This window comes from Hirundo rustica, chromosome 2 (genome assembly GCF_015227805.2).
Source record: "Hirundo rustica isolate bHirRus1 chromosome 2, bHirRus1.pri.v3, whole genome shotgun sequence".
NCBI lineage: Eukaryota > Metazoa > Chordata > Aves > Passeriformes > Hirundinidae > Hirundo > Hirundo rustica.
The window spans coordinates 46,247,194-46,259,653 of NC_053451.1; the positions used below are offsets into that span (position 1 = coordinate 46,247,194).

Below are 12,460 nucleotides of genomic sequence, written 5' to 3' on the forward strand. Positions count from 1 at the left end.
CACTTCATGCCTACAGAGCTACGGATTGTGAAGGCTCTATTGAACAGAAAACAGGTAAACACACCAGCCTTGTGAAAGTGAGGAAAACCTACAGGAGCCCAAGAAAGATAAGAATCTATATAAAAGCTAAACTTAAATCCCATTTTTTTATTTGAGAACAGAAGTTTAAAATACTGTTTTTAAAACAATATATGTAATCTTAAAATACTGAAAATCTTCCTGCATGTAAAATTATTAAATATATATAAATAAACCAATGAAAATATTGATAATTTCCATGTAACATAATTCCAAGGTTTTCTTCATCAATATGCACTCTCCCCTCAGCCATATTTAGAAAACGTTTTATAATTATGTTAGGTTGCTATCTCTTGGCAGCACTATTTGGCAAGGCTTTTTTTGCAAGAAAGTTGGAGCAATGAGAAAAGCTAATCACCAAATTCACACAAATATCAAGCTTCAATCCAAACCAGTACATCTTCAATTATAATAACCATACCTGAAAATCCCCAGAGAAGCTGTTGGGCTAGAATATAATCAAATCCATTTTTAGAAAACATCCTGTGAGCTACACATTAAGACACTAAGTATAGAAACAGTTACTAACTAGACAAATACAGTTCACATTTTAGGAGAGTAAAAGTCAGATCTGTTTATCTTTGAACAACACAATAAAAACATTTGCATCCCATCTCAAAGAAATAATATAAAAAGTTTCTATTTCTGCAACCATATCAGAAATCTCTCTGATGTAATTTCTACAGCTATATAAATAAAATTCTTGACAGATTAGGATTTCTAAACCTGTCAAAACCCCCTCTAATACTTATTATTTATAGTAACATACAACTGTTATGGTAGTGCAGTTGTACAATTATGCGGAATCACTGAATGAAGAATAATTTAGGAGATAGAATGAAAAGAAAAGTAGGACACCTGAATCTTGTACGAGATTATCTAACAGTATTTAATAATTTTTAGAACATTTAGAATACTCGCCATATTTATTTACAAAAATATGTTCTTCTAATGAATGAGAGGCATACTAACAAGAACAAGTCCCTAAAAAATATCATCCAAAGAATCTGCCAGAAGAAGAGAGAGACAAAAGCAAGACTTAAATGTGACCTAAAATCTCCCCAGTAACTAAAAGGACTCAAAATACTTCATCGCAGTTCTGATACCAAGCCTGCAAGGGAAGGAATGTCCTAGAACTCAGCAAGGGACTGGTTTAATAACATACACGGGTTTTTCTGTTTCTGTCACCTCTACATTTTCTGTTTAAGATGTATTCAATCATATGCTGTATTTTGTTTTGGCTGTTTTGCTCTGTTTTTAATTTAAGCCTGCTTTTAGATTGCTGTGTGACATATGCTTGGAGGAAATTGTCTAGGAAAGTACATCTAGAAAATCAGTTCAAGGTTTCATCAGAAAGAACAGGCATTTTCAATACCAACATTGCTATCTTACATAAAACTTTCATCCATCTAATTTCACTGTGGTGGTCTAGATACCTATATATATCCATTCCTTAAAAGGTACTATTAAACAGTAGCTCCTTACGGTTCTATCCTAGATCCCAAATATTACCTGTTTGAATACACAATTTAAAGCAGTCATCACTTTCAACACTTTACATTCTTTTTACAATCAGTACTGAGGGAAATTAAGAGCAGAGAAAAAAAAAAATTAAACCAAGCATATTTTACTGCGTTGGCAGATACAACATCCATCATCTAATATGCCGATGGGACTTTGAAAATTCTGCTTTTTAAAATAAAGGTTTTCTTTAGCTTTATTTTAAAAGGTAAAGAAAAATTTAAAATAATTTCAAATTTTATGTCCTTCATAGTCAATTAAATTCCCATATTTAATATATTCAATACATTTTATAATAAATATGTACATTTTACTCTAAGAAAAAGGTCACTCAATTATTTTAATTTTTTCATAGATGCTTTGCCATAGTTTAAAAAATTATCATCTTGCCTCAGGATTAGCTTATTTTTTTGTTTTTGATAATGAAGGAATGATCAAAACATGGAGAAAGGAGGAGCTTTAGAACTCAACAAAAAGAATAAAGATGAAAGATTTAAAGGACTGAAGGAAAAAAAAGGTCAACACAGAAGAAACAGGGACTAAATGACTGAAGACCATGATAAAGGATATAAAGAAAAGCAAATCAAGACTGTGAGTAACAGTATTCTACACCTAGTTGTAACATCTTCAGTCTAAGAAAGGATTCTGATGAATCAAACAATTTAAAAAAAGACAAGAATCATTTCCTGAAAAGCACATTTTCTAGACATGGAAGAACAGCTTACTTTTAAATAGTATTAGGATATGGTGAGCTAACAAGTGACTTGGTTTGTGAAATGTGTTTAAGTGAAAATATTTCTGAGATACAGGCTTCAAATTTATCAGTCAAATGGTAATCACAAGGGCGCAAAGGTAAGAGACAAGACAAACTCTGAGTAGATACTAGAAAAAAAAATTAATTGTAAAGACAGTTAAACACAGAGGTGTCTTATCTATACATAAACTACTTCACCATGTCTTTTGATCGTGATTGGGAGTATTTCAGTAGGGCCACACTGACACAGCCATAAACCATGAATTAAGAATCAGGAAACACATGAAATTATTTGATTTACAGTATGCTTGGACACTTAAACTGATTTAATCTTGTTTAAAACAAATGTACTGAAGTGATCACCTGCAACCGTGAGTTAAATATGATCCACAATACTAAAACACAGCTATTGCATGTGCAAATACTATAAATATAAAACAGAATTAAGACTGTCTTAGGTGAAGAATACCATTTGAATAAAATTCTTCATCCTTGTATACATTTTACTAAATGAGTATCTATTATTTTATCACAAATTTTCATCGTTCTTCCTTTGCCTTTTTGTTCATTTATAATTTTCATCTGCGTCAATTCCAAATCAAAAAAGTCTATCATATCCTAATGAGGTTTTTTTAGATGACTGTCTTACTTATGAGAACTCAACTTCAAGAGACATTACTTTAAACTTGGGTGTAGAGCTAGTCTGTTTGAACCATTAGAAGTTCTGTAAGAGAATACAAAAGACACATTACCTCGGCTTTTGGCAGCTTCTTTCAAAGCAGCAAGGACCTCAGGTTTCAGGTCATCAGAGAGTAACCTTCCCTCCAGGCCAGGAAAGAGTGATCTAGCACACCACGAAAAATGAGAAACAGCAAAAAAAAAAAAAAAAGGCCCCCACACTTTAGCAAAGCCTCATTTATTTATGTTACTGTACAGACATTACCAGCGTGGTAATCATCATGGTAGAACAGCAGCATGCAAAGCAATCATGCGCATATGCAGAGTAGGGCTTTCAGTAGGCATCTTCTGACAAGTAACGAAGTTACACATTTAGAAGCAGAGAGTAGTAAGAAAGTAATTTTTCCAACTACTCTTCTTTTCAAAGCAGGTCTAAGCAAGTTTTCTTTGATGGAAAAACTGAGATTAAAATACTATTTTCACCTATTTGTACTCTAACCAAAAAAAAAAAAAGTTAAAATAGCACCTACCATTCCATGTCTCTTAGAATTCTGTTTGAAAAGTTCACGTAAAATACAACACATAATTCTAGAATCTCACACAGATCTGTGGATTTGAAAAGATCTATAGATTTCAGAAGATCTACAGTCAACACTTAAAATTATTGTTCCACGAGTCAGTCTCATCCTCCCTTTCTCTTACTTTGGCACTTAAAACTAATCGGTTTTCAGGGCATTGGTCTTTGTGAAATCTAAAATAAATACCGAGTTTCATTCTTATCGTGGGTATGTTCATTAGACATAAACCGACACAGAATCTTGTTCTTCCACAGTTAGCAGAAAGAAAATTTCTAAGAGCTTATTTTGTCTTGTTAGCAGGCTCCAAATCTGAATAAGAGTCAATCTCCTAAACTGAAAGCGTTTGAAACATCTAACATGGATAATTTATCATATTAAAACATCAGAATTAAATATACTTGATGTAGGCAAATACAGAGGCAAAGAAAGCATTACTGTTTCAAATTTCTGTTTCATCACAGCTGGCAAGGAGATTTATACCTGATATAATATGCTTTTGTACCAGTTTTACAAGACTAGTCAAACCAGGTCCATTACCAATGGAACATAAACTGAATAAGAAATACTGGTATCCTTAAGTTTCAAAAATAGTATCTTACGACTAGTCTGAAGCAGGTCTCTAATTCATTAGTCTCATCATGAGAATGTCTTCTCTGTTAGTATACTGGCTTAACATCTGGAAGGATTAACAAAGTGAAATAACTACAGAAGAGAAATCATCTCACAATAGATGCAAAAAAGCTTTTTTTTTTTTTTTTTTTTAGAAAAAGACACTAGAATCATGGGTTCTGAGTAGCTTTAATCCCCTGATAAATAACCTGAACTGTTTAGAGCAAGAAAAGATTGTGGTTTATGATTATGGGTTTAAATTTATGCAGCTCCTGGAGTGGGGTCCAGCAGAGGGCAACAAAGATGATTAAGGCATTGAAGCATCTCTCTTATGAGGAAAGACAGAGGGAGCTGGGCCGCATCAGCCACCAGAGGAGACAGCTGAGAGGGGACCTCATCCATGTCTATATGTATCTGAAGGGAGGGTGCCAAGAGGGTGGAGCCAGGCTCTTTTTTGTGGTGACAAGGATACAGACAATAGCACAAGAGGCAACGGGCAGAAACTGATGCACAGGAAGTTCCAGCTGAACATAAGGAAGAACTTCTTTACTGTGTAATGACCTAGTACTGGAATGAGTACTGATTGCTCAGAGAGGCTGTGGAGCATCCCTCACTAGAGATACTCAAGAACCATCTGCACACAATCCTGTGCCACATGCTCTGGGATGGCCTTGCTTGAGCAGGGAGGCTGGACCAGATGACTCTTTGTAGTCCCTTCCAACCTGACCCATTCTGTGATTCTTTTTAGAATACAGCAGAAAAAGAACAGCAGCAGGCCTGAAGATATGCACATTGTTTCTGAGAAACATGCGAAGGAAAGTTACTTGCATCCAACCGCTGTTCTTTAAGATTGTCTGTCTGTATGTGTACTCAAAACACAATCTACATAGGGACCTCACTTGAAGCACTTTTTACCTTAATAATACCTATATGGGCACACTCCAGCCCATCTCTACTTCCCTTTTAAAAAGCCCACAGAGCAGTAACAGTAACAAAACATACGCCAAGTGCCACATTCTCTCAAGCTGAGGGTCTGGAAATTAGCGGAACTCTGAGACAAAGGAGAAGGAAGGCTCATTATAAACATGCATAGAGGGAGCACTTTGTAAGGGGAAACAATAAGACATCTGGAGTGTCTGAGTGACTTCAAGTCTTTAGACATTGTGTGCAGAATGGTCCAGGTTTAACAAGTATTTAATACATGCATAATCCAGTACAGACATAAAAAGCAGTAGTCATGCTTTCTCCCCAGGGACCCCAAACTCATTCACTCCAGCTACCCTGCCCTTTGCTATGCCCTCCCCAGTGTCAGTGCAAGCTCTTTTGCTGACAAAATGAGAACCAAATTGGAGTACTGATGCAGCTGGGAAATAAGCAAGAAAAAAAAAAATTGGAGAGGGACTGGAAAGAACAAAGGGAGAGCAGCTGTAAAAGACGGCTAATCATAGTATCTACTTATTTCCTGAAACCAGTTTTTAGTACTATCTCACTGAAATTAAGTGTTGTGATAGAAAAAAAAAGCCAGATGTAATCTCAGGCCTTAAATTTAATAAAAGCTCTTATCATTAGCTAATTTAATTAATTCCCTCTATGCACGTTTCTAATCTCCTCATATTTGTAATTCCAAGAAAAAGAACTAGAAATGTATCCTGAGGTATCTCTTCAAGTGTAGATCACACAATTCCTTTATAAAGGGTTAATGGCAAATGAGTGTCAAACTTTTCAAATGAGACATGCACGCAGACACATACATGCATACATAAGGAAAACTGAGTTCTATCTATGTCTTACTTCATCACAATACAGACTGCCGCACACCTTGTTTGTTGACAAGCAAAGAACAGTCTGAAGCTCTGTTTTAACATATAAATTTAAAAAAAAGAAAAAAAACTAACAAAAAACCTCCCCACATTACTACAAATATTAAGCATACCTGGGATATTCTTCTGAGGTTATGTAAACTACATCCTGTTCTGACACAGATGAGGAAAAAGGAATAAAATTCCCATTCTGTAAAGGCAAAAGCTCCAATCCAATAAGTTCACTGTAGACTCCATCAGAAAGCACAAATTCTAAAAGATGAAGTTTTTCTTCAGCAGATCCACTGTGTCCAGATTTCCTTAGCACTTGCCGTACTACAGCAGGAGTCACTTTTTTCACAGCTTTAGCAGCAGAAGTAGTAAGATGCACTGCACTAGCAATATTTGCTGGTACCTTGGCAATCTGCTTCCCTGAATTCTGGAGGTAGTTGAGAACAGACTGTGTGTACTCCAATCTCTCATCCATTTCAGAAAAGTGCACCTGTTCCACGTTTATCCACTGATTACTCACTGAGTAAATAACTGTATGCTGGAGCAGGTCTTTAAAGAGAGGTACTACAATTGGTTTCCAGGGTACCCTGATTTTGTTCTCATCAGGCCATAACCTATAAATTCTTTCAGGTGACAATGGAAAATCTGAATTCTTCTCAGTCTCCATTCGCTTGATAGCTTCCAAAATAAGGGTAGTATATGCCTTAGGCACTATATTTACCACAAGAAGATCATTCCACAAAGCTGCTGGATCTCTCCACTGATCCAACTCTCGCCATTTGATACTCCTCCTATTGTCCGTGAGACCAAAGAAACCACTAACATGAACTGGAAGTCCAGTTTTGCTTTCTTCGCCTGGAGGCAAAGGCAGAAAACAAAATGCTCTTCCTGAAAAGTCAGCTACAGCTCCATTTTCCTCCTCGTTAGTTGCTAAAGACATGGCAATTCCAATAGTGGGAACAAATTTCAACTCATCAGCTAAGCAATCCAGTTCTGTACACATTCCTCGTCCACCCACACAATTACACACTAACCAAGATGTTTTCTGTGCGTCCTTAACACTCTCATCTTCAACAACTATATTTACATGGTATGTCACACATGTTATGCTATTGCTTGGAACTCCCTTACAATACTGATTTATTGCAGTTCCCAGGATTTTGATAGAATTGGGTCTTTCATGTTTCAAGGCCTTGTTCTCACTGGCAGTTACTCTGAAAACCAGCCTCTCCGTTCCATCAGCTTCCCGAACGTGCAATGAAACATCCTGAACACTCTTCAGGAAAAGCAATACTGTGTCTGCATCTGCTCTGAAGGATTCAAACAGCTCCAAAACCTTCTGTTTGTCATAAACATTGCTGCTTAGCTGGGAAGGCTGCAGACGAAGTGGGAAACGAAAAAAGGTACCAGGAAAGTTTCCATTCTTAAAGGTTTCCTTTGTGCTGCCAAATACACCAATGAAAGGTGCAAACTGGTCCGTAAGTTCATTTATTTCCTTGCTATCTTCTTTTAGATTCCAACACTGGCCTGACTCATGAGGTCCGAAGAGGGTTTGATGGGGATCAAGCATTCCAATCTGGTCACCACTGAAGATGCTAGGGACATCTGTATACATAAAAACCAACAATTACTAATAAACCTAAAGCAATACGTTTTTAAAATACAGTGATAAGGAAAAATTTTTAAAAGGCAGGAATAAAATATTCTAAAACTGATAACTGAGTACAATCCCTAGGGAAATGGCTACGTCACCATCCCTGGAGGTATTTAAAAGACATGCAGACGTGACCCTTAGGGACACGGCTTAGTAGCGGACTTGGTACCATTAGGCTTATGGTTGGACTCAATGTTCTTAAAGGCCTTTTCCAACCTACATGATTCTATGATTCTGATAACATAATTCAGTGCTTACTAACAGGGAAGAAACAAGCACACAGTTCTGCAACTGAATATATAAATACTCATTCAACCATTTGAATTCTAGCAGACAGTGAGCAACAGGAAGTACAATTTCTTTCAACTACATACTTTTATGTTTCCAGTATTTTCAAGGAAAAAAACAACAAATGAATTTACTACATTTGTGTTCTACTAGATTCATACTCTGCAGATCTTGAAGGCTGGAAAACAGTAATTCTGTACATTTAAAATTCACAGAAGTATCAAACCACCGAATGCATTAATTTTATTCATGCTCAGCTAGGTATTGTTAAAAATGTCATGTGTCTTACAAATTCACAAGGTAAAAAATCTTATTTCAGCAAAACTTTGCCTCTTATCCTGCACTATTATAACTGTGGAGACTGTAAGCATTATTTATGCTTCTTCTGTACCACAATAAAAAATTCTGGGAGAATAACAGATGTCAAGACTGAATATTATGAGCTTGCGAAACAGTATTTCTTTCAAGTGTAAATGTGCACTATTATGTAATATCTTTTCTAGCAATAAATAAAAATCACTACTTATTATACAAAGAACCTGCAGAAGACTTTCAGTCTAGTGAGTAGAACTTTCACACTTCTACTTGGATACCTACCTTATATTAGGAGCCTCTAATAAAATGAGCTGCAGTGTATAATTGAAATACCAGTGTAAAGGAATGTTCATTTCAATATAAAGGACTAAGTACATAATGATGCTAATAGAAATATCTTCTTCAAAAACCTTCAAAATCAAACAGATACCTTATAGGATTAGAGAAGAGTAGGAACGCTTCGTAAGAAAATCTAGCCATGAACTAATTTCAAAACATACTGTAGAAAAAATATTAAATATTTGTGAATATCGAAAGTAATTTAACTATTTAAAACTTCAACATTTTCTTTTTAAAACAACTACTAAGATTACCTGTTATATGATAAACTGAATTAAAGCCAATGCCAAATCTTCCAACTTTAAGGGGATCATCTTTCTTCCTGCTTCTTGCTATTTCCTGTATACCATGCCAGTCCTCCGGGGTGAAAATTGCATCATTGTATGCATAAAATGCTGGCCCTATAATAAACAGGAAGAATTAGAAAGATGACAGAAGAAGAAAACTACTTGATGTTTAAAATTTCTAGGAAATGAACTCACAGACCTGAGAAAGCATTTCTTTGACGTATATGCATGTGCAAATTTAATGGGGAAGCTATGACTCTAAGATGACATCAAATTAGGCCTGGTAATGAAAAAAAAAAGCAAAATGCAAATGCAAAAGCAAGGAGATCAATTTACTTCTGTAAATGGTACCTAGATTTATATTCTGATGTGTTGTTTAATTCTTGCATCCACATTTTAAAAGAATGATTCTGAAAAACTGAACAAAAAGCAGAAAACAACAAAACTTCTGAAAGAAGTGTCATGTGGCATAAGGCTTAAACTCAACTTGTTCAGACTATCAAAAAGATGTTTGAAAAATGTACTAGTCACAGTATAAAGATACCTCCACTGGAAGGGAATATAAGGCAAGATAAAACAATAACCTGTGTCTAGAAAGTAAGACAAATTCACCTTAGAAGACATAAGGCTGATTAACAACTGAAAAAAAAAGCTGGAAGAAAGAAGTAATGGATCATCCATCATTGAAACTTCAAATCCCAACTGACTGCCTTTTGGGATGACTATGCAAACTAATTCTAAAAATAATATTAGTAATAATGAAAATTGTTAAATCATAATTTATCTTTATCCCACAAAGCCATAGTAAATGATGTAAAAACCTTGAAGTTTCAAGAAACCGGATTCGCAGTATACAGACACGATGGAGCAAAGTTGGGTGTAAGGTCAAGAGAAAAAGGGATGGGGAAGAAAACTGAACTGCCCGGAGAATGCTGAAATGATGCAAAGCTCATCTTTATATTAAAAACTGGTGTGCTGGCATGGGCATCATGGTAGCTGGGGGCTGTTCTCTGGATTTGTGCTGGAAACAGTGACAATAACAGAGGGCTGGTTTTAGTTTATCATTGAGCACGGTTTATACAGAGCCTTTTCTGCTTCCCATGTGGCCCAAACAGCGATTGGGCTGGGGCTGCCAAGGAGCTGAGAGGGGACATAGCTGGGACAGCTAACCCCAAACAACATACATATTGAGGAATAAGGGCCAAATTTAATAAAACTTATACTTACCCTGATATTGTGCCATGTCCTTTGACCATAACGTTTCTGTTCCATACTGAGTTTCATCATATAGAAACCTAACCTCTGTGGCACCAGCATCTTCTGCGTTCTGTATCAGTTCCTGAGGCAGACAAAATGAATCAAAACAAAGTATAATGCAGTAACACATATTCTGCTCCAACAGAAAATAACAAGCAATTGTCTCAAGTGTAATTGTTTTCATACACTTCACCATAAAACCAAAATGGTTTTATCCAGTTCACCTGCATGAGAATAGGTATCCTTATAAAACAAATATTCAGACAAATACTATAAATATGATTTTAATTTGGAGCTCAAATACCATACAAAAGCAGTCACAAAGTTGAAAAATAAGCTACAAAACTGTTTCTACATTATCCTGATTCAGAGCTGTAAAAGTCTCAAAACAATGCAAATGTGAGTAGACAAAAAAAAAGGATTTTACATTTATCAAAATGTATTAGGTAAGTCCTTACAAACAGTTGTACAACAGTGAGAAAACCACTCACAAAAGGGTAATGCATACCACTCTTCTTTACATCAACTGAATTACGTTTGAGTCAGTATTTCACAGTATGAACCCAGCATTCCTGGGCCATGGTGCTTACGCTTCTAACACCCCTCCAGCAAAGGGCTACAAAGCAGCTCTGAGCAGTAGCTCCCTAAGTCCTGAACCAACAGAGCAGCAACCCTGTTGAACGAAACCCACAGACTGGAAAGAGGCTTATATTAAGACTGAGTATTTGTTAAATAGCAGTGGTGAGAGCTACAGAAAACTGAAATGTCAGTAAACCAGTTCTGTAGTCACAACCATTAATAAAATACGCCTATCCAGTCCTGTTTTCATCAATAGTAGGCAAGTAAGCATGATTATAAATACCTACGGGATTACAGCCGCACACAATGGTCTATTTACACTGAATCATCACTGTATCATGGCTCCAGACACATAGACACCTGTGTATATTTATGTGGGTGTGTGCAAGCTTGGCACAAGCAAGTATTTCAGCTGAATTGAAAATCAACATAGACATATCACGTGCAATGTATTCATACACTTTAATTTCATTCAGTTATATGTATGACTTGATAGCAGGATAAATTTGTACATCTGGTTCCAAAATTATAACCTTTCTATTTTGCAGTTTTTGACTTCATGTTCAGTCTATAATGCATATTATATTGTCACTTCTACATAGTTTTAAGTACTATGATATAGCAAGAAATATACCTACAGTTAAGCACAAATAATGTTTAAAGAATCTTTACAAGATAATTATATGCAGTTCTTCCTCTAAAAAAACTATCATGACAGTCCTTCATGAAGAGACAGTAAGATAGCCCAAAGTTTCCAGAAATATTAAATACTAAGTATGGCAACCACCATGCAGTCAGACTTGCATTAATGCTGTGGCACACGGGGTAACTGCTACATTCAGCTGTAATAGCATTGTAACTGAAGAATCAAAACACTGAAATAAATTTTAAGGTATCAGCAAAATTTCTGGTAGTAAGCTCTCTAACCATCTGTTAACCCTAAATTGCAAACTGTGAAAATAGCATCATTTCCACTTTTAAATTAACCTATCTGATTTCTAAGGACATTACCTTATTTCTTCATGTTGGAATGAAAGTTTGGGTTTAAAATGTTGAGGAGGTCTGAACCCTTCTTACTTCTTAATTCAAATGCATTTTACAGATGCAACTAGTACTGAGAAATAATAAAAATGTAAGCACCCATCCTACAAACAGACACGACTCAGAATGCACCCAGGAGGCAATTTGCCAAAACAGTTGAAGGTATGCTTATCTCGGGCATTCCCACTAAGCATAATCAGCTTCTAGTTCCATGGTTGCAAACAAGAAAACAGACATAAGGAACTGTCATCATCTGTCAACATTTGTATTTGTGTGTTTTGTATGTATGCATGTATAGATAGATACGTCTGTATCAAGTCCCATTAGTCAGAACCTAGAATTCCCATACACTAGGAAAATTAAATTCCTATCACCCACATGATGAAGCATCCAGCTAATCACCCCAGATGCTCCTAAAAAAAAAAATCCAACTGCCATTTTCAGACATTAGTATAGGAAGCTATGATAAATCACACAATTCACCTTCTATTCAGCAAACTCAGAAATGTTTAAAGGAAAAAAAAAACCCAAACAAAAAACCACACAAAGCACACAACTCATTTTGCCTTGTCCACAGAAATGGAAATATACATCTTCTGTAGTACAGTGAATGTAAGATAAAACAACCACATTTGCTGGGAAGTGTTAAACTTTGGCATTATGTCATGCAT

At 35.8% G+C, this 12,460-nt stretch overlaps 1 protein-coding gene across 2 annotated transcripts in view; it reads right to left on the bottom strand.

The window, feature by feature from the left end:
- SACS (sacsin molecular chaperone) overlaps positions 1 to 12,460 on the bottom strand; it is a 55,959-nt gene that overhangs the window by 14,200 nt on the left and 29,299 nt on the right. The window contains exons 6-10 of one of the 2 annotated variants that reach the window (XM_040055860.2): positions 10,140 to 10,251; positions 8,880 to 9,026; positions 6,152 to 7,634; positions 3,106 to 3,197; positions 500 to 526 (exon numbers count right to left, since the gene is read on the bottom strand). In XM_040055860.2, coding sequence (XP_039911794.1) covers positions 500 to 526; positions 3,106 to 3,197; positions 6,152 to 7,634; positions 8,880 to 9,026; positions 10,140 to 10,251 — 1,861 coding nt within the window. The remainder of the gene's footprint in view (positions 1 to 499; positions 527 to 3,105; positions 3,198 to 6,151; positions 7,635 to 8,879; positions 9,027 to 10,139; positions 10,252 to 12,460) is intronic. The other variant, XM_040055861.2, reaches the window with a different exon arrangement.